Consider the following 21506-nt stretch of genomic DNA (forward strand, 5'->3'; position numbering starts at 1 on the left):
ACATGGCAACTTAATTGGTACGACGCCCTAACATAAGCTTCATTTGACGTCGCAGCACAAACAAATGTGGTTAAAGCAATCATGCTTCACTCCAGACTTACTCTCGCAGTGAGATATTTTATGTCACTTGCTTTCATCTTACATTACTATTATGTATTAACCTATTTTTCTGGTTTAACTTTCCTTGTATACGGCTTATCTCTATCCTGTAAACTTTATTTCATGGACAAAATTAAAATTGGTTCTTTGTATAGTTGTTATGTATTTAACGTCCCCAATCTGTCACACTAACTTTCACCCCCAGTTAGCTAGAAATTTTTGACATACACAGGATTAAAATAGCTATATGTTCGTGTGGAATATGCCATACTATATCGCTAGCATGTATAGAATAGTAACACAACTGATGAAACTCAATCTCATTAGTCATTTATGAATTCATATGTCTATTATATATGGTATTTATGATAGTATCAAATCACCAAAACACTTATTTATTTTTTAGTATGTCCAATGCTTTCAAACAATTTTCATCCAACTGTGTACCAATACATAAGTTCACCAGTTGTCTCCTCATAATTGTTTTCATCCAAATTCACAAACTCCCAGTAGATACACCCATATGCAATACCTTCTTCTACTACATTATAGCCCTTAAGAGATTGGCTTTCGGCATATTCTATAGAATGTATGTGTAGGATATATTTGTTTATTTTCCATCAGTTTCAGTTAGCTTTAACCTTTGCTGGATAAAACTGCTGCAAGTTGGACAGTTTGCTTGAAATTTACAAGCACAATTGACAAGAAACCAATTATTTCATTTATATTACACAAAAATCGAAGGCTTACACATGTCGCACCTATTAACAACATCAGCTACATACTATTTACAGATGATGTAACTGAATATGTGTTCACGTCGAGTATAATGTACTATATCAGAAGCATGTATAGTATAATAACACAATGGATGAAATCCAACCTCATACAGAGTTTACTAATTGTACGCATATTATATATTGTATTTGGGATCCTATGGAGTCATCCAAACATTCATTAACTTCTTAGCATGTCTATTGTTTATAACAAGTTTCATCTATTAGTGTACATACTCATAAGTACACAAGTTATCTGGTCACAAATTTTTGAATCCAAATTCACAAACTCTCAGTAGATACACCCATTTACAAGACCTTCTTCTACTACATTATGACCCTTGAAAGGTTACCTGGTTGCTGACTTTTGGCCTACTTTATAAATTGTATGTGTGCTGGGCAAAATGGATGCAAGTTGGGTAGTTAGCTTAAAAATTACAAGCACAATTTACGGGAAACTGGACATTGCATATATATTACACACAAACCAAAGATTTACCCATGGCACACCTGTTAACAACATCATCTACATACTATTTACACATGATGTAATATCCCTATATGTTCGTGTCGAGTATGCCATACTATATTGTAAGCTTGTATAATATAGTAACGCAATGGATGAAACTCTACTTCATACATAGTTTACAAATTTGTATGTCTATTCTATATGTATGGGATCGCCCAAACACTCATTTACTTTTTAGCAAGTCTATTTTATATTAAAATAAAGATTGTATTGTTTGGATATAGATGTTATAGTCTATGTCTATGCGATAAGTGTTGTATAAAGGAAGGAGCACACAGATTTTAGATTTGTGATATTATTTAAACTATCCTAAGGAGTGATTTTACTCTCGAATAAAATGTTCAGTTGTAGTACTTATGGATCGAATCAACATGGAGTGTGGGCACACAATAAACTCAAGCAGACGCGATTAAACTAGGTAAATAAGATTATAAAACAGTAAATAAAGTAAAGCAGAGAACAAGGTGATTGTTCAGTTGATTGATGAGTTGTTTAATGGAAGGAGGGTTGTTAGACTTAGGTTTTCAATCAGGTTATAAGAATAATAATCTATAGATTCTTAGGGATTGATCCTAGAACTCGATTTCAGAAAGCAAGTAATCCAGCTCTCGCATGCTGTTACTAATCAGATGACTAAGTCTTTGTCCAACTCTCGCATGCAAACAAAGAATGAGCGTCGATCAATACTATTGACTAGGTATTGACCGATGCTTCCTCAGACAAGAATTAACGTCATAATCGATATGTTCACTAGATGCCTATACCAGCTCTCGTATGCGCCTAACAATCTAGCTCAGCAGGATTCAGTTCAGGTAATAGACCATGCTCTTTTGTGCGTCTAACTATCATATGGTCAGGTTTCTAGTTAATTACTCTAGAAACAAGGAGTAAGAACAATCATATTGAAAGATACAATAAATCACTCTATAAATTCTATATTTCAAAAGTTCATTCTAAACCCTAGAAAATTCCTAAATCTAGCAAGTAAATCTACTCAGACATGATAGTTGTCACAAATATCATATAAAGAATAGATGAATATATATAAAATATAAAACCAAAACCAATAGAATTCCAAGAGGACTCTGAATGAGTTCATCTCTTTTCTCCAACATAAAACTAAGAACATAATAAGGTCAAGAAAGCATAGCAGTCAATAATGGCTTAGAAAATATATAAATAGGTTTAAGTCATCCAGGGACATTCTGGTAATTTATGGTGGCTTCTGAGCTTAAGTGAGTCATGAATTAGGCTTGTCCCGTCTTCTGGGATCACCGTCGATCGACACCAAGGCTGTATCGTCGATCTAACATTCTTTCTAATCCTCGACAGCTTCCTCTCGTGAGTCAGACCTACCACTCTTCAGTAAAACAGGCATAACTTCTGATATAGGATGCTGACTGATCTCAAACCGGTTGCATTTGAAAGCTAACGCAAAGATAGATCTTGTGTCAAAATATGAGCTCAATCTCACCGTGGAAAGGTATTCATCCATAAGTAACTTATGACGCATCTTTGCAGTTCTGCGCCTCAAAAAGCTCCAAAACGTACATGAACCTAAAATCACTGTAAAGTAAACTCCAAACTCATATCTTAGACTCTAAAACAATCATATACCATGACATAAAAATGGTAAAATCCATAGTATATCAATTTAGATCGTTAACCTCTAGCACACACGCCGTAAAGGAGATTTCGGTCATGTTTGTGCACATATTGTCTCATCCGTCAATTGCAACCGGAACAAGGATATATTTTAATTTTTTTCCTATGAATATTGAGCATAATCACTTTAATGTTATATGACTTTTTCTTGGGTTCACCCCCTAGGGTGAACCTTTAGGTTCACCAACCAATAGAAATTTGTCATTTTAGATCTAGTATCTTTTAATTAAGGAAACAAAATAACTTGCCAAATTATATTATGCTTTTAAAATAAAAAATAAAAGATTAAATAAATAAAAATAACAATAGTTCTAAAAAAAGATTATTTAAAAAAAAATATTTGTTTTTAAGATTTAGAGTTTAGTGTTTAAGATTTATAATTTAAAATTTATCCAAATGTTTACTATTTTTCCAAGGGTTTAGGGTTTACCTAAGGGTTTAGGGTTTACCCAAGGGTTTAGGGTTTTTCCAAGGGTTTAGAGTTTAGGATTAGAGTTTAGGGTTTAGTGTTTTGTTGACAACATGTTTAGTGTTTTTCCAAGGGTTTAGGGTTTACCCCAGGATTTAGGATTTACCCAAGGGTTTAGGGTTTACGATTTGAGTTTAGGGTTTAGTATTACAGTTTAGGGTTTAGTATTAGAGTTTAGGGTTTAGTGTTTTGTTGACAACATTATTTTTTTTTTAATTCGTTTTTTATATATTATTTTTATTTATTTTTAAATTTTATTTTGAAAAGATAATATAATTTACCAAGTTATTTGGTTTCCTTAATTAAAAGATACTAGATCTAAAATGATAATTTTTTATTGGTTGGTGAACCTAAAGTTCACTCTATGTGGTGAACCCAAGAATAACTCATGTTATATGGGTTAGAGTCAACAAAAAACATTTAATAATAACTAAACTAATTTTGGGTCACATTACTCCGTACGAACATGCTGTCTTAGCCACTGATCTGAAGTGTTTAAAGTTGACAAAAAATATAAAAGTTTGCGTCTGACAGAGTGCATCTCACTTTCATGTACTGATTTTCAAATCATTTTTTTTTTCTTGTTTGGAGAATCATTTCATCTTCTTCAGTATCATTTCAAGTAATTTGTGACACGTGAAAAGGAAGAATAAATATTGAATGGTTCTAATTGAATTTGTTGGCCGGTCCATTTGTTGTTGTTGATACAAACAGCTAGAACATACACATGTAGAACGTGTTCAATGTATTCCATTGGCTTTTTCCATTTTTCCAGATATTTTTCTCAATTTTAAATCCTTATATTGCAGAATATTCAGTTGGTTGATATTGATGACACGATGTTGAAGGTGATATCCACTAGTTTAACTTTATAAAAATCAAATGTACTTATCGAAACAAAAGAGGCAACAAAAGACACACACACATAGAATTGAGTTAACTTTTTCCATTGCTGATCTCTAAAGAACAAAAGTTTCAATCTTCTAATAATAAAAGCTTTAATCTTTTTGTTCTCTCTTAAAGAGTCAAACCAAAATGTATGAAGGAACTGAGACTCAAATGACAAACACAAAAACAAGAAGTTGAGAATTCAAACACAAACAATGAGTAAACCCTGAAACAAGCAACTTTCTCATCTCTCTAATCTAAACCCTTCAGTTTTACACCTCAACGACTAACTGCTGCTATATATACATTTGCTCACTTGCAACTTCTCTTTTGTTTCTATGTCTCTGCATGACTCAAAAAAGGTCTCAGTCTTTGTACTCAAAACCCATCAGTGATGACTTCTCCAAAAAATTTATCTCATGCTTTGACTGAAGGTGGCAATGGTCGGTGTTGCGTTTGTCTCGCTGAGCCTTTCAACACTTGGTTTATCCTACTGAAGACCACTTTCAGCGGTATACAAGCTACAACCGTTTCCTTTGCCTTTCCTGTTGTCTGCATCTTGCTTCTTCCCGTCAGCTTCTGGCTCGTTAGAGTAGAGAGCCGCCTTATCTTTATCGATACCGAAGAAGACGATTTCTTCTTTGACTTTCCAAAAGCAGCCTGTGATTTCCTCTTCTTGCTCTTCTTTTCGGACAATAATGGCTTCGCCTTCACAACATCTTGAGACATCAACTTACCGTTGCAGTACCCTTCTTCTTTCAAGGCCTCAACACTTACAGGATGCCCGACAATAGCTTTCCCATTCAACTCACTCATACGAGAAACCAGGGGAACACGGGGTTTGTTAGAGCTGGCTTTCACCTCAATCTTCACTTCGAACAGCGCAGGAAGAGGCAAAGAACTGTTGTTATTAGCTTCTTCCCCGTACACAAATCTTCTCGCTTCTTGTTTCTTGCTCATCTGCCTTGAGTTCCTCTTCCCTTTAAGTTGCCACTCAGAAGTGCTCTTCTCAATCCTGTTCAAATCATAGATGACAAGCTGTGTATCTGGTGGATTTGTACTACAAGCAGATCCATTAACTGCCTTTCCGGTTAGTGGAACATCATATAGTTGGTAAGAAGGATCATCCTCCGCAGAAACTGATAAGCTGGAAATGTCACTGTCTTTAGCCTTGGCTCCAACAACATTCTCGCATGAAACCCCGGTGCTGTCTGAACTATTGTTGATAACAGCAGAGACACTTTTCATGGATTCCACAGGCTCCATTCCAGAGGTGACAGGGACACAGACCATAGCCGTACTCTCTAACACCTTAGTCAGTTGCCTGCGTCGGTTTTTTCTTTTGGAGCAGTCGTTAGCATTGATGACTACTTGTGACCTTTTTCTTTTCAGTGACAACGGGGAGCACGCCTTGTCTCCTCCATTGGAGACTGAATCACCACAGTTTGAACCCACTTCTTGCCTGTACACGACAATAGCACCGACATGTTCTTTGCCAATATCCTCAAGCCCTCTCATTCGCTTGATCCCTTCATCTTCTGAGTCATTCGGTGTTCTTCTTCTCTTAGGCTGCACCTTGAGCAAGGTTTCTTGGAAAGACATAGCTGAATCCAATCCATCTTCTTCAGCCCCTGGGGATGAGCTACAGAGATGTGCATTCTCAATCTGGAGAGCGATGTTGATAGCATTTTCACGGCGAGTAAGCTTGGCAGTCTTCTTCTTATTACTAGCAGCCTTGGCAGCAGCAACAGCCATTGCCTTGTCAATGTGAGAATCATAATCTCCACAGCGAAAGGCCTTGACGCTCTTGGACTTTTCAAGGACATACCACTCCCTGGAAGTAATAAGGAATCAAGAAACAGAATGATTCTTTGAAATGGTGTTAAAAGAAAAGACTGACTCACACGTTAACGTCGTCACGACCAAGAAGCTTAATAGGAGTGCCTAGTTGTGGAGAGGAGGAGGTTTGAGGAAGTTGCTCAAGAAGCAGAGTTTGTGCGGGCCACCACGAGGCGTTACGGAGGCGAACCCACACTAATCTTCCTACCGACGCCTTTATGGCCTTCAAGTTTTGGTCATCATTACCCTCCATTACCCACAACAACCCCTGAGTTGCTAAAAGCTCAAAACTTTCCAACTCAACTTTAACAAAAACAAAAAAAAATCAAAACTTTAGAATCCTGCAACCAAGCAACATGCAAGCACAATGGTTAAAGAAGGAGAGTAAAAGAGATCTGGGAAGAGAACCTAAGCAGGGAGAGGGAGGGATCTCTGCGGCGTTTCTTGTCTATGTAGAAGAGTTAGGTTTCTCTATCTCTTTTATCAATCAGTACCATCTCAACGAACCGCATTTCCCCTTCAGTTTCAGGAGGTGAGGGGGAGAGGAGAGAGAAACGGCTTCTTCTGTATGTAGAGAGAAGAGAGAGAGGTCAAAGGAGCATATTCAAGATGAGAGAGACTCTAACTACAGAGCGGAACGACACCGTTTTAGGGAACTTTGTCCTCTCTCTCCTTTAGGTTTTATCTACCTCTCATAGCCACGAGTCAAATAAACTGTGACTTCTATGTTTAAAAGACGTCTCAACTTTGATAACAATGACGGTGACTTTGATCAAAACACCTTTCCAAATTTTCATAACTTTATGCGTTTTAACAATTAAAACCTATACAAACTGTGTGTGTGTGTGAGGTTTGTTGGAGATTAAATGGTGTTAAGACTCTTTTTAACTAACAAGACAGAGAAAGTAAGGACGAAGAAAAAGGTTCTGCTGCTGCTGCTGCTGTTGCGTTTGATTGCTTGAGAAAGCTCTCTCTGTTTCCAAGCTCCACGTTCTTCGTTGCCTCCACCGCCTGCATTTTAGCGGTCAAGCTGAGTGAGAGAAACAACCCTATCGTGGAATTGATTAAATAAGTCTCAGTCATAATAAGATGGTATGAAACCCCTCCCAATCCTGATGAGAGCTAAAAGTACTGACACATACAAATGGGGTTTTAGCAACTTAGCACAGCTGGAAACAGTAACAGCAAGTTTCTTTCCCGTTAATAAAAATAGCAGCCGACTTCAAAGAGAGGCATTTATGCATAAAAGAGCAGGGAAATTCTACTAAGAAAACAAGTGCGTTAACATGAGGGCTTGAGAGGAGTTGATATGTCCTAATCTGTTGGGCTTGTTGCAGAACATGAGTTGCCATCAAGTGGTTCAATGCAGACATCTCCACCATCTTAGTCTCCGTCTGCCTCGCACCATCTAAAAGATTTACTTACCTCTCTACCTACTACACATATTACACCCCCCCCCCCCCCCCCCAGAAAAAAACAACTCCAGATTTAGCATAAATACATGTGCAAGTTTTTTGAAAACCATATAGAGTTTTGTCTTTATTACCTGAAGGGTTGTGTTTCATCGTCTAAAAGTTGTTGTTGTTGTATTCTACCAGGCTGGGGCTTGAATTTCATCCGGTTCTATGGGCTCCGGATTGGTCAGAGTTGTATGAACTGCACTAGCTTCTTTTGGGACCTTTTTAGGTTTTCTTCTCGGCATAGCTCAGTTGATTATATCTTGGAAACGAGTAGCTCTAAGCTGATCAAACTGTGCAGCGACTGAATGAAGCTTCTCGCTCAGAATCAAAACCTGCACACATTACGTCTCCATGTGTTGTGTGCTATAGTATCAGCATTGAAGTTATCCTCCGCTGCTGCTGCGAGTCCAAGCCATCCTTTGGAGTTTGATTCTTCATTTCTAATGCTGTTCTTGAGAATATCGATCTGTTCTTTGCAAGCTTTAATAAAAGCAGTAATCTGCAAAAATAAAATAAAAAAGAGTCTCAATGATACATTCATTGATACTACACTAACACATGATGATAAGTAGACAAAGTTCTAGATCCAATGAACACAAAAGAGAGAAAAGAATGTAAGATCAATATAGTAACACTCCCTCGCAATCTAAGATACTAATATATACATTCATCTTCCTCCATGGTGAGATGCTACTTTTCTTAAGAATCCATAGTTAAGTCTCAAGCTTCAAAATATTGTCTCAAGCCTCATAAGCTCAGATGACTTACTTCATGTTCAATGCTATATCCTTTTCATGTTCAGTGGTCCGGTGCAGATCAACATAATCCTTACGATGCTTCATCATAAACTGATCCAGCTCCTTGATGCTAAATCTAATCAAACATGTTTCTTAAAAATGCTGAATCAACAAAAGTAATTACCGTTTTGAAAACAAGTCTAGTGAAAGAAAGGAGATGTCTCCTTTGGCTTATGTATGATTGTCGACGCCACTTTAGACTGCCTCACACAACGCAAACCGTAAGAATGTGTGATCTAGAAAACCTGAACAAAGTATATTCGCACAGCCATTGGAAATCCTCCGCCCTGTCTCTGAATCTCGAGGACATTCTTGTATAGAAGAGCCTCAAGATAGATCAGTCAATAGCAAAAGAGCCACTCTTCTCTTCTTAACGACACCGTTTTGAAGTTCTCTTCTTCAGCCTTCAAGTTCAAATTGGATCACAGCATGCTCAAGCCTACCCTTTAACGTCCCCCTCTTGGCCACGAAATGACTCACCAGGGCTGACCCCCCATTGGATGTTTAGGGGTAGTTAAGCAACACCCAGTGTCCAAGTTAGCAAGACCTTTTGTCCTAGACAGATGTTCATTGACTGCATAAGTTTAATAATAATATAGGAACAATCTGATCATTGTTGGACACGCACACACGAGAACAGATGAAACACAATATCCTCTGTCAGCAATAATACTCTTACACACACGATAACATATCAAATTAGGATTCTATTACACAAATGAAAAGACATGTAATGATTCAAGTTTCAACTATCCTCAACAAACACAAGTTCGCATGTGCTTGAAGCTCGGGAAGAAAGTGTCAACCCCTTGATCATCTCAAGGTTTGGAACATCATGTTCATTTGTATCAGCCCAGAACGTTGCTGTCCTTAAATGACGAGCGTTTCTCAAGATATAAACCGCAATATCTCTATCTTGCGGTCTCCCAAAGTATCCTTCCCAGTTCAAAATCTGTAGACTGGACAGCAAGCATTCAGGAACAGAACTCGGTTGGTTCCAGAAACCCATCTCATTCGTCTTTAAATCTGCATGTAACTAAGAAAACCACCAAGCAAAAGAAGAATTAGATTTAAAAAAAAAACTATATTTGTTTACTGATTGTTAATCCAAAGAAACTTACATCTAGTTGAGAGATGACTAAGACTCTTAAGTTAGGAGAATCTTTGAGAAATTGAGCAAGGACATTCGACGAATCATCTTTGCAAATACATAGCTTCAGATGTTCAAGCTGGTCGAAAACAATACCATCACCATACACATCCTGCCCCCACCCACAAACATTATAAACTTCATTAACAAGATTGAAGACTTGCAATTGGTAAAAAGTATAAAACTAAGTGAATACCTCTGAGCATACTGTAAGATGCTTGACAGATGCGACTGAACCAATAACATTCTTGACAGCAAAGGATACAACATCCACATGTGCTTTCTCCAGCTTAGGCATATTCTTAACCAAACAAGGACTATCACTCCAATCCGCAAGTTCGAGATACTCCAAACAAGGAGTATCAATCTCATACCGCTCCAATGAGGACCAATAATAAGATACATGCAAGCACAACTTCCGCAAAGACGGGACGTTAATAGTGAACTCTTGGATACTTTCATCCTCACGGAACCACACCTCTAGATCTTCAAGGACAGGACATATCGAGAGAAGCGCTTCAAAGGGTTTTTGATCTTCGTATACCACAAGCTCAAGTAGCAAAGTTTTCAAAGAGGGAAGACAAGCCGTGGAGGGAACATCCATGAGAGTCAAGAATCTGAGTTTCAAGACCACGAGAGATTTGCAAGCAAACAAGCTGTTGGGAACCATGTTTTCTTTCTTATCAGAAGAATAAGAAACGTCCAGCTCGCGTAGATGGCGAGATACTGCAATCTCAACCCATTGTCTGATATCCTCAGGTTTAATGTTTTTCTCTCTTGACTCGTACAAGGAAAGAAGGAAGCTTTGAATGACCGGAGCTCTGTGTAATGGCAGATTCTTGTTGATAAAGTCCTTAAGTACAAGGAGAGACTCGTCTCTATCAACGAACTCAAGCTTAGGCAAAGACATCCAAAGAAACTTCCATCGCTTAGAGAGGATGCTAGTGGATACAACAACCTTTGTTGGAACTAACGATAGTATCCTCACCAACAGTTCATCAGGCAATCCACTTATGTTGTCCATTACCCTTCAAGAACACAAAGGCCATAAGAAACAAAAAAAAAAAAAAAGGATTTGTCTTCAGACCATAAGACAAGGACTGATTTAAACCAAGACAAGGACTGATTTAAACCAAGACAACGACTCTCACCTTGTTATAACGGATTCAAACAGGTGACAGAAGTAGAAGAACGGTTTCTTTGGATTGAAAAGACAAGAGTTCTTTTTCTCCGGAGAAGAGGGTCTCAAGAGGATCCGGGAGAAAGATCTGGAGAGTAACTTTACGAAGAAACGACACCGTTTTGGGACCTAAAGTTAACACCTTTAGGCGACTCACTGTGAGATAAAAGAACTCTTATCTGAAGAATAGAACGAAACGGCAGCGTTCTGGGGTCGTAAAGTTGATTCCTTTAGGAGGTTAATCTCTCGTTAACGTGACTCACTGTGGAGTTGGATATTCAGAGACAATCTCAATCCTTTCACGACAAATTTGGTCATCATGACGGGTACGTTGGATCAAATCCCTGACAAAAAGGAAGTTTCAATTTTGGAGAGCAATTGGGTTTTTATTGATCTCGATTTATGATGATGTAGAGTATAAGGAGGAACAGGAGATGGAGATTGAAGCTCTTGAATCTATTCTTGCTCATGACTTCAAAGGTGTTTTCTTCCTTCTTGAGAAAATTTAAGTTTCCTTTGTTTGTCTATTCAATGTTGAAGAAGTCTTCTTTACTACTTTGTCTTTTGTGTGACAGAGATTCATTCTAGTGAAAGTGGGCTTAATACTTCTAACCCATGCTTTCAGATAACAGTCACTCCTCAGGTTAATTATTTTTACATCTCTTTCAGTAATTTGCCACTATCTTTGATTCTTCTTTGCTCTCTCTCCATAGGATGATGATCTGGAGGAGTCATCAATCCCACCAGGTTACTACTCTTTAAGAATATACATTTCTGCATGCTTTCTTAGTCTTGGAGCTCTCAAATTTGTCTTTGCAGTTCAGCTGGGTTTGGTTTTCTCCCACACAGAAAATTATCCGGATGAGGTTCCACTTTTGGATGTTAAAAGGTAATTACTTCCACCCTTTTTGATGATGACTGACACTCATGTGTGGTTGGTTGATTGTTCTTCCAGTATCCGAGGAATCCATGTTAGTGATCTCACCATCTTAAAAGAGAAGCTTGAACAAGAGGTAAAGATCTCCCTTACAACTCTAGTGTTTGATGATGAGTGGGTGTTATCATTAGAATTATAACAACTCTTCATGATACCGTTTTTCACAGGCAGCAGAAAATCTTGGAATGGCCATGATGTATACATTGGTCTCATCAGCTAAGGACTGGTTGTCTGAACACTATGGGCAAGACGATGGAGATGACTATGCCGAGGAAGAAACTGCCAAAGAGGATGAGGTCTTGTTGTCTGCTCTGTGTTTTTCATGATCTATCTATGCTGCTCTCTTCCTGTCTAAATACATCTTGCTTCAGGTTATTATTCCTCATGGAGAACCTGTTACGCTGGAGACGTTTGTGGCATGGAGAGAGAGATATGAGGCAGAACTTGCACTTGAGCGAGCCAAGTGAGCAACTTTTCCTCCATATCCTTGTTCCCCTTGCTCTCATTTATATACATTAATGAATAGGCATTGTTGTTGAATGAACTTCCCTAGGCTGATGCCTGAGTCTGCTCTTACGGCGCCTAAGGAGAAGAAGCTTACAGGAAGACAGTGGTTTGAGAGTGGCAAAGCGGTATATTTCTCCGAATCTACTTTTTCTAATCAGATACCGGTTGTTGTTAACTATCTGTCTTGCGCCATTTTTCAGAGAGGAACAGTGGTCGCTGCTGATCAAGAATCTGAGGAGGAAGATGATGAAGACATTGACTTTCAAGACGATGACTTTGAAGGTAAAATGGTCTTTTTCTGTTTGGTTTCCACGCTGAAGCAATGTTTCTTAAAGGATTTTTTTTTTTAATACACAGATGATGAAGAAGACATGCTTGAGCACTACTTGGCGGAGAAATCTGATGCAAGGGCCTGAAGACATAATGATTTTTAAAGTTTTTTCTAGATAGAGATCAGGATGACCTTTCATTAAGCAGCATTATTCAATCTTTCATATCCTCAGTTTTCCTAGCTTTGATATGGCTCAAGACTTACCTCGAGACTTGCATTTCTTATATCACTTTCACAGTCTGTCATTTATAAGAATGCCACTGAGATTTTGTAACTTTTTTTGCTAGTATCAGAGCACAAAGCAGTTCTCTCAGATCAAATATCAAAAGACTGAATAGTTGAAACCGTATTTAGAAACCCCTTGTTGAAGCTGTGAGTCAAATTCAGTTTGTTCCTTTCTTATATAGTAACATAGTACTAAAACTGCCAATACTAGAGCAAGTTCTTCCTGCCAATTTCTATGTAAGGGTATCTCCAATAAGACTGTATTGGAGATGGTCTAAGACTCATTTTCAACATCTTTCTGTGCTGTATTTTTAAAAGCTTCAATAATAAAAAAAATGTGCCAAAATTAGCCAGTCTTTTTGGTGGATATTAATTGAAATAAAGATCTGAGTAATAATAGTCATTGATAGGTTGTCATGTTCTCGTTCACATTCATGCATTGTTGTTATTAGTCATGGAAGCGAGTCGAAGCCGCATTGTGAATATTTAAAATATGTTGATTTGCATACGTTCTGCAATTTAAAGTCTAAAAATCCACATCACTCTGCTTTTTCAAAATTTTAAATAATCGGTGGTGCATTTTGCAGATTATGGCTCAAATGCTCTAGTTGAAATTTGTATAATTCAGGAATCGTCTTCAAAAATAAGAAAAAAAAACCATCCACTATATAAATAATGTGGTCCTTAGAATCAAACCAGCCATGAGGAATACAAATAGAATCACCCATCAAAAAAGACAAAAGAGTCAGTAAGATGATAGATTTCGCAAATATGATTTGATAACAACTCATCGGTGTCAACCTTTCAAATCATTTTATTTACAGCCACGAAGTGGAGGACTGACTACTATATCTGTTCTGATTTCCTTAGGCTTCGAATGGAAAAAGCGGATCAAGCGTTGCGGATCAAGTGGATTGGGTGGAACAAGAGCGGATGTAGCGGATCTAGCGGTACAAATATGGATCGAACAGATCTAGCGGTCCAAAACAAATGTTTGAATGGTGAAACTGGATAAAAAGCGGTCCAAAATACTGTACAAATTTAAAATAATTATTATAAAGTTATTAATACAATTATTTTCATAGTTAAAATAGTTATTTTCTAAATAATTTATAAATGCAATAATATGATTTTCATTTAAAATATAATAGAAATTAACTTAAACATAAATAAAAGAATAATTTACGTTGAAACTGTTAAAGCATTGTAGAATATATTGATATTATTATAGCTTATTAAATTAAATACTAATCTAAAACTTTAATATAAAATTATTTGATAAGTTATTACTATAGTAATACTAGTTAGGCATTTGTAAGAAAAACTTTAACTTATATAATAGAATTGATATATATATATATATGATACATTATATGCATTTTTATTTCTAATATCAAAAAATTAATAATATTTTAAAATATCTTCAAGATAAACTAATGAAAAGATAAATTTGTCAAGTTTATTAAAATAGATATAAAAATATGATTTCTAATAGCTAGTATATATTTAATAAAAAGGAAAACATGAGAAAGAATAGATACTTATTATATAAGTATTTTTAAACTATGATAAACTATTTAATTTTTTTATAAATAAAATAAATTTAAAATATATGTTGGTAGAGCAGATAATTAATTAAAAGTATTTTATAACTGTAACAAATTAAACATATATTTTGTAATTTATGATTTTAAAGGTAGATCCACCTTGTACACTTCAAATGTGAAGTGGGATTACTGTTACTAACCGATCATGTTTTTCCTTCACAAAACTGGACCACCTATACAACTATTTGAACTGCTTTATTATTTGCCTTATTTTATTATAAACACAAGTAAACTGTTTTATTTTGTGAATGGAAACGAAGTTGCGGACGTACCACTTAAGGTGTAGTAACCGTCTTTGGTCCGTTTCCCATTCATAACCTTAGTGTTAAAAGACTTCGACCACACTTACATTTTTTCATCTTTGACTTTTCTTACAATATGTTCTTTTCTCACATAAATATGAGTAATCATGACTATAAAGGTGTATTTGTGATCATACAATTTTTAATGACACATGTAAACGGTGTGATTTTTTTCAAAGAAAACTAAAAAAATATGTCAACTCTCAGTTTCTATGGTTCTCTCTATGACACTAACCGAAAAGTCGGTTTCTTACGTATTTGATGGTTGATTACACTGATAATTAAAAATATTATATTTAAATACTATTATTAGTTTTTCATTTAGTTTCATTTTTAAAATTTTCCAAATAACATATATAACAAAAAAGAAATCTTTATAAAGTTTAAAAAGAAAATTTAAAAACGAAAATATATGTATATATAATATGATTTCATTAAAAAGAAAAGTTCAGAAAATAGTAATATTCCATTTAAAAAAATATTTATAAATAACATAAAATATACTTTTGAAGTAATAAAGTAATTCTTTATATCTACATTTTCTTATATGAAAAATATATATTTGTATATAATGTGAATACCAAAGGAAATCAAGTAATTACATCAATACTATTAAAAGGAAAAGAGTCTAAAAAAACTACTTATAAAAGTTGTTTGGACCTTCTTATTTAACTTATTATTTTTTGGTCTTACCTTAAATTTATACTAACAATATGTTACCATATATTTCTCTAACAATAATTTAGTCAATTCTTTTATTTATTTAAATCTCACTCCTAAATCCTAATCATTACTATTACTATATTTATCATTTTGATTTTTAATCGTAAATGCATTGAAACTAATGTTTTATATTATCACTTTTTTTTTTTTTTTTTTTGTCATCGTTTTATATTATCACTTTTATCATATAATATATGATTTAAAGCAAAATAAATTACAAGACATATATGTGTACATTCTAACTTCCTCTTTCGTTTATAATAAAGTAATCATATCATATATAAACTTTCCCAATAAAATATCATATCATATACTAAACTTTCAGCCGTCTATAGTTTGATAATATTTTCATATTTAAAAATGATTTTTCTGAATATTCATGTTACCTTCACAAAAATGAAAAAATTCATTGGTTCTATTAAAGCTAACCTGACTTCACGATATCAGTATTGATTATTCAAGATTTTGAAAATTATTTGTTTAGATATTATACTTTTATATATTTTTCACTTAAAACGAATCAATACTATTAAAAAGAAAACAGTTTTAAAAAATCTAATATAAAAAAGTTGTTGGAGTTATATATAACTATTTATTATTTTTCTAATAATACATTAACATTCTAAACATACAATAAATATTTTTAACAAATCTTAATATTATTTCTTATGATACTTTTACTCAGAAAAATATTTCATCAACCATGTTTTTGTACAATAACGTTAAAAATCTATATCAAAAGGTTGTTGGACCTGATATGGACATAATGGGTTCACATCTGTTCGGGTATTTAAGATCCTAAAAGAATTTGAAATATATGAAAAATCTGAAAAATATCCGAAACACGAAAAGTATTTGAAACTCCAAACAAATACCAAAAAAAATTCAAATACCTAGAAGTTTAAAATCTTATTCAAAATCTGACACGATGAAATGAAAAATACCCAAAATTTTATCCAAATACCCAATTTTTTTGTTAATTTGAAAAATTTACCTGAAATCAAAACTCTAATCGTAAACCAAAAACTTAAAAACAATATCCATAATACCGGAAACATATTCGGAATATCCAAATATACCTAATAAACACATATTTATGATCGGGTCTAGGGTAGGACCCGGACTCAAACAAAGACCTGCAGGTCAAAATAAACCCAGAAGGTTATCTTCTCTGGACCTGAACTAAACCTATAATTTTGGGTCGGTTCGGTTTTTTTTATCTGGATATAATTATCATGTCGAAAAGAAACTTACGTAAAAGTGTACATATAAAATTTCAAATAAACTAATTTGTAGATTATATAACTGTTCAAAATTATGGTTTTCGATATAATAAAACTTAGTATTATAATATAATCTAAAAACTCCGCGCTTTCCAAGCGCGGGTCAAAATCTAGTAATATTTTAAAATAGCATAACATTATATACTTTAACGAGGGACATACATTATATTTTATCATTATTAAAATTATAAGTTTTCTTAATATATAATTTGCTTTTAGATTTTTATAATTGTAGAACTTAAAATATAATCAAAATACCAAAGCAAATCTGAATTCTCATCTTAATATTATTTAAAATAAATTTCAATTGCTGACAAAAAAAATAAAAAATAAAAAATAAATTTCAATTTACCTTTTAATAAATCTAAGACATTAAATTATGGGCAATTCTCTCAAATAGCATTTTTTAAGTTTTAATCAAAAAATAGTCCTCAAAAAGAAAATGACTATTTTAGTCCCTTTTTATTTTGAAAATTTTAAATTAAATTTTTTATTTATTAAAATTTGAAATCCTATCCGCAAAACCCCACCCCTTAACTCTAAACCCAAAATCTAGATTAGTTAACCCTAGGATAAAAATGTATTTTTCTCTTTAATAAAACTTATTTTGGTCATTTTTTTCATTGGTGGCTATTTTTGTGACAAAAAATTAAAAATGGATATCCTAAAGAATTTCTCTTAAATTACTTAGAATTTATAAAATATTTTAATTATTGTAAATATTGATATGTGTTCATGAACTTCTAAAAATGTATGAGTTACTTATGTATGTAATTATATATATGTGCATGAGACTTTAAAGTATTATTATTATATTAATTTATGTAATTTAGATTAGACACTTTAGTTTATTTTTTATTTTATTCTAAGCACAATATATCTTAAAGTATACATAATTTTCCTAAAATATATTTACGTATTTAAGATAACAACCAACCTAAATACAAATAAGAAAATTAATGAAATTTTTAATATATTTAGAATAAAACATTTAATAGTTGAATATAAAAAATATATGTAATCGAATATATTCAAATGATAACTAAATCGACTGTAAAAAACCGACTATATATAACATATCTAAAATAATATGTCTAACTAAAATAATATAATATCCCTTATATACTAAAGCACAAGTCACTAGAGCAATTAGATTTTGACACATGTAATTTCTAATTTTTTAATAAAACCTAAGAAAAAAAATTACGCCACGGTTTTCTAATTCAAATATTTTCGTAACTGCAAATTTCAACATCCCTATTTTTTCTCATGGCACCATCCATCACGCTCCAATATTAATTCATTAACTCTCTACTGTTTTTTTCTATAGTTGTTTTCTCTCTTTCTTCTTCTTCTATTCTCTTTTCTTCTGAAACAATTTTTTTATGATTCTATATGCATGATTCAAGTAGAGGGTTTTATCATAATATAAATGGTAGAAAATCAGACCTTTGTTCCACCGAGTATTAATATCAGAAACCTGAAATTATTTTCAACTTGGAAAATTATCCTCGACTTTTCTTGGAAAAAGGTAAAAACATTTATTTTTTAAATTATACAATATCTAAAATCTGTTTAAATATATGAAATTCAGCTTTGTATATGATTGTTATATAGCAAGGAAATATGATTCAAGCTTCCGTTAAACAAAAACTGATAAAAACAAAATTTTGATAAAATTTTTTTTAAAGGGAACTAGATTTTGACCCGCGCTTTCTAAGCGCGGGTTTATGTTTTGAATTTAATAATTTTTAATATAAATTTTTATATAAGATAGTTTATAAGTTTGGTCATATTATTCGGAACCGAACAATCAACCTGTACCAAATTGAAAAAATGAAACCAAACTTGAACCAATATTTATAAATAACCGAACATATCATATATATCTAGAACCAAGATAAATAGATACCTGAATTTTTAAAATACAAATTATAAACCTACAAATATTAATTATATGTAATTTCTAAATAACCAAATATCTTAAATATACTATTTATAAGCTGAATTACCCAAAAAAAAACAAATTGCTCAAACATTTTTTTCAAATATTAAAAAAAAAATATCTTAATAAGTCCTCAACATTCAGTCTAATTTTTCACTAAAAGGAACCAAAACACCAATAAGTGGTATCCACAGTCAAACCAATAAACGCAGTCACCATATATAATTTAGTTGCAATTTAATAAAAATCCATTATTTAAAATCTTTTAAAATCCTTTAAAATCTAAAACTCATATTAACTCGTGAATCTATACCAGATGACATGATAAAAATCTAAAATAACATGATACTATTTTTCAAATTTTGATTAAATTTCTCATATAAATTTTACTAAGATATAAAATTGAATAAACTACATTTTTTATGTTATACATTCTAGTTTATAGGTTTTATAATGACTATATTAAGATTAAATTTTTGAGTTTTAGAAATAAAATTATTATTAAGTTGAGTATAGTTGAGTTACCTATAAATGTTAAAAATAAATAATATATTTTATTTAAACATAAAAAACATTCTAAAAATGCTATAATCCCTTATATACTAAAGCACAAGTCACTAGAGCAATTAGATTTTGACACATGTAATTTCTAATTTTTTAATAAAACCTAAGAAAAAAAATTACGCCACGGTTTTCTAATTCAAATATTTTCGTAACTGCAAATTTCAACATCCCTATTTTTTCTCATGGCACCATCCATCACGCTCCAATATTAATTCATTAACTCTCTACTGTTTTTTTCTATAGTTGTTTTCTCTCTTTCTTCTTCTTCTATTCTCTTTTCTTCTGAAACAATTTTTTTATGATTCTATATGCATGATTCAAGTAGAGGGTTTTATCATAATATAAATGGTAGAAAATCAGACCTTTGTTCCACCGAGTATTAATATCAGAAACCTGAAATTATTTTCAACTTGGAAAATTATCCTCGACTTTTCTTGGAAAAAGGTAAAAACATTTATTTTTTAAATTATACAATATCTAAAATCTGTTTAAATATATGAAATTCAGCTTTGTATATGATTGTTATATAGCAAGGAAATATGATTCAAGCTTCCGTTAAACAAAAACTGATAAAAACAAAATTTTGATAAAATTTTTTTTAAAGGGAACTAGATTTTGACCCGCGCTTTCTAAGCGCGGGTTTATGTTTTGAATTTAATAATTTTTAATATAAATTTTTATATAAGATAGTTTATAAGTTTGGTCATATTATTCGGAACCGAACAATCAACCTGTACCAAATTGAAAAAATGAAACCAAACTTGAACCAATATTTATAAATAACCGAACATATCATATATATCTAGAACCAAGATAAATAGATACCTGAATTTTAAAATACAAATTATAAACCTACAAATATTAATTATATGTAATTTCTAAATAACCAAATATCTTAAATATACTATTTATAAGCTGAATTACCCAAAAAAAAACAAATTGCTCAAACATTTTTTTCAAATATTAAAAAAAAAATATCTTAATAAGTCCTCAACATTCAGTCTAATTTTTCACTAAAAGGAACCAAAACACCAATAAGTGGTATCCACAGTCAAACCAATAAACGCAGTCACCATATATAATTTAGTTGCAATTTAATAAAAATCCATTATTTAAAATCTTTTAAAATCCTTTAAAATCTAAAACTCATATTAACTCGTGAATCTATACCAGATGACATGATAAAAATCTAAAATAACATGATACTATTTTTCAAATTTTGATTAAATTTCTCATATAAATTTTACTAAGATATAAAATTGAATAAACTACATTTTTTATGTTATACATTCTAGTTTATAGGTTTTATAATGACTATATTAAGATTAAATTTTTGAGTTTTAGAAATAAAATTATTATTAAGTTGAGTATAGTTGAGTTACCTATAAATGTTAAAAATAAATAATATATTTTATTTAAACATAAAAAACATTCTAAAAATGCTATAATTTCCTGAGAAAATATTTATACAAAACCCTTTCTCCTAATAAACCCAGTTGTAAAATATTTTTATCACAAAAATAACTTCTATAATTTTGAAATATAATTAAGCTTGTTGTTGTACTGTGAAGTATTTCTCTAATCGTAATTGGAAGTTAATATGTTTTGACCGTCGAATGGTATCATGTTTTTAACTTTCTGTTAACCGTACTTGCATCATGTTTTTATGTTAGTTTGGGTCATAAAACATTTAATATGAATTAAAAGTATGGTATTGTTCAGACTTTAATTACCAATAAATCTAAATGTTTTTATAGTAACTGCTTTTGTTAAAGAAAAATGATTGTGGGTTGTATGATTATTAAACCAGTTAATAATCTATTTTTTTAATAGGTCTAGTGGCACAAAAGTAATATTCCAAGGAAAAATAGGGGTAAAATATATAAATGATTTTGAATTAATAATATTGATGTATAAATCTTTGGTGTATTATAGTAAGTTGAGTATTAAATAAGAGCATTGTTATTTTATAGTTAGAGAAATATAAGGTAATTGATTAGTGTATAGTTAGAAAAATATAAGGTGAGACCAAAAAAATAGTTAAGTTTAGTGAATAGGTCCAACAACCTTTCATAAGTAGATTTTTTGGGACTCCTTCCCTTTTAATAGTATAGATTAGAAAAAGAGAGCGTGAATAATTTCTATTAATACATAGGTCTGATACAAGCTATTAATACATATGATTCAAGCTTCTGGTACAAAATATTAGATCTGATACAAATACATATAT

At 32.4% G+C, this 21506-nt stretch overlaps 4 protein-coding genes and 1 long non-coding RNA gene across 10 annotated transcripts; 1 reads left to right on the forward strand and 4 right to left on the reverse strand.

Annotated features, from left to right (window-relative positions):
- Nucleotides 1–4517: 4517 nt before the first annotated feature.
- LOC103868550 (uncharacterized protein At1g51745) lies at nucleotides 4518–6914 on the reverse strand. The gene is made up of 3 exons (XM_009146634.3): nucleotides 6674–6914; nucleotides 6331–6568; nucleotides 4518–6260 (listed from the first exon to the last, which is right to left on the reverse strand). The coding sequence occupies exons 2-3, from the start codon at nucleotides 6516–6518 to the stop codon at nucleotides 4844–4846; spliced, it is 1605 nt and encodes a 534-aa protein (XP_009144882.1). The 5' UTR covers nucleotides 6519–6568; nucleotides 6674–6914; the 3' UTR covers nucleotides 4518–4843.
- Nucleotides 6915–7856: 942 nt separating this feature from the next.
- Nucleotides 7857–8900, reverse strand: LOC103868549 (syntaxin-81). Its single transcript, XM_018658892.2, is given in 4 exon segments — nucleotides 7857–8057; nucleotides 8060–8224; nucleotides 8494–8508; nucleotides 8511–8900. Coding segments are annotated over 4 exon segments (441 nt in total). The 5' UTR covers nucleotides 8571–8900.
- Nucleotides 8901–9105: 205 nt separating this feature from the next.
- Nucleotides 9106–10975, reverse strand: LOC103868551 (FBD-associated F-box protein At5g38590). 2 transcript variants are annotated; one of them, XM_033290984.1, is made up of 4 exons: nucleotides 10820–10975; nucleotides 9869–10708; nucleotides 9644–9784; nucleotides 9106–9558 (listed from the first exon to the last, which is right to left on the reverse strand). In XM_033290984.1, exons 2-4 carry the CDS (start codon nucleotides 10694–10696, stop codon nucleotides 9268–9270), a joined length of 1260 nt encoding a protein of 419 aa, XP_033146875.1. In that variant the 5' UTR covers nucleotides 10697–10708; nucleotides 10820–10975; the 3' UTR covers nucleotides 9106–9267. The 2 variants fall into 2 exon arrangements, with proteins under 2 accessions (XP_033146875.1, XP_009144883.2); XM_009146635.3 differs by having other exon boundaries at nucleotides 9869–10700; nucleotides 10824–10974.
- Nucleotides 10940–12940, forward strand: LOC103868552 (RWD domain-containing protein 1). Of its 5 annotated transcripts, none has more exons than XM_009146636.3 (11): nucleotides 10940–11178; nucleotides 11267–11332; nucleotides 11428–11495; nucleotides 11566–11599; nucleotides 11672–11741; nucleotides 11808–11865; nucleotides 11957–12085; nucleotides 12161–12252; nucleotides 12343–12421; nucleotides 12497–12578; nucleotides 12654–12940. In XM_009146636.3, the coding sequence occupies exons 1-11, from the start codon at nucleotides 11172–11174 to the stop codon at nucleotides 12710–12712; spliced, it is 744 nt and encodes a 247-aa protein (XP_009144884.2). In that variant the 5' UTR covers nucleotides 10940–11171; the 3' UTR covers nucleotides 12713–12940. The 5 variants fall into 5 exon arrangements, with proteins under 5 accessions (XP_009144884.2, XP_033146890.1, XP_009144886.2 ...); XM_009146637.3 differs by having other exon boundaries at nucleotides 11071–11178; nucleotides 11677–11741; XM_033290999.1 differs by having other exon boundaries at nucleotides 11566–11741.
- A 556-nt stretch (nucleotides 12941–13496) lies between these two features.
- Nucleotides 13497–15558, reverse strand: LOC117133902. Its single transcript, XR_004457960.1, has 2 exons — nucleotides 14778–15558; nucleotides 13497–13717 (listed from the first exon to the last, which is right to left on the reverse strand). It is a non-coding gene; the product is annotated as an uncharacterized LOC117133902 (long non-coding RNA).
- Nucleotides 15559–21506: the final 5948 nt, after the last annotated feature.

Source organism: Brassica rapa, chromosome A05, assembly GCF_000309985.2.
Source record: "Brassica rapa cultivar Chiifu-401-42 chromosome A05, CAAS_Brap_v3.01, whole genome shotgun sequence".
Taxonomy (NCBI): Eukaryota; Viridiplantae; Streptophyta; class Magnoliopsida; order Brassicales; family Brassicaceae; genus Brassica; species Brassica rapa.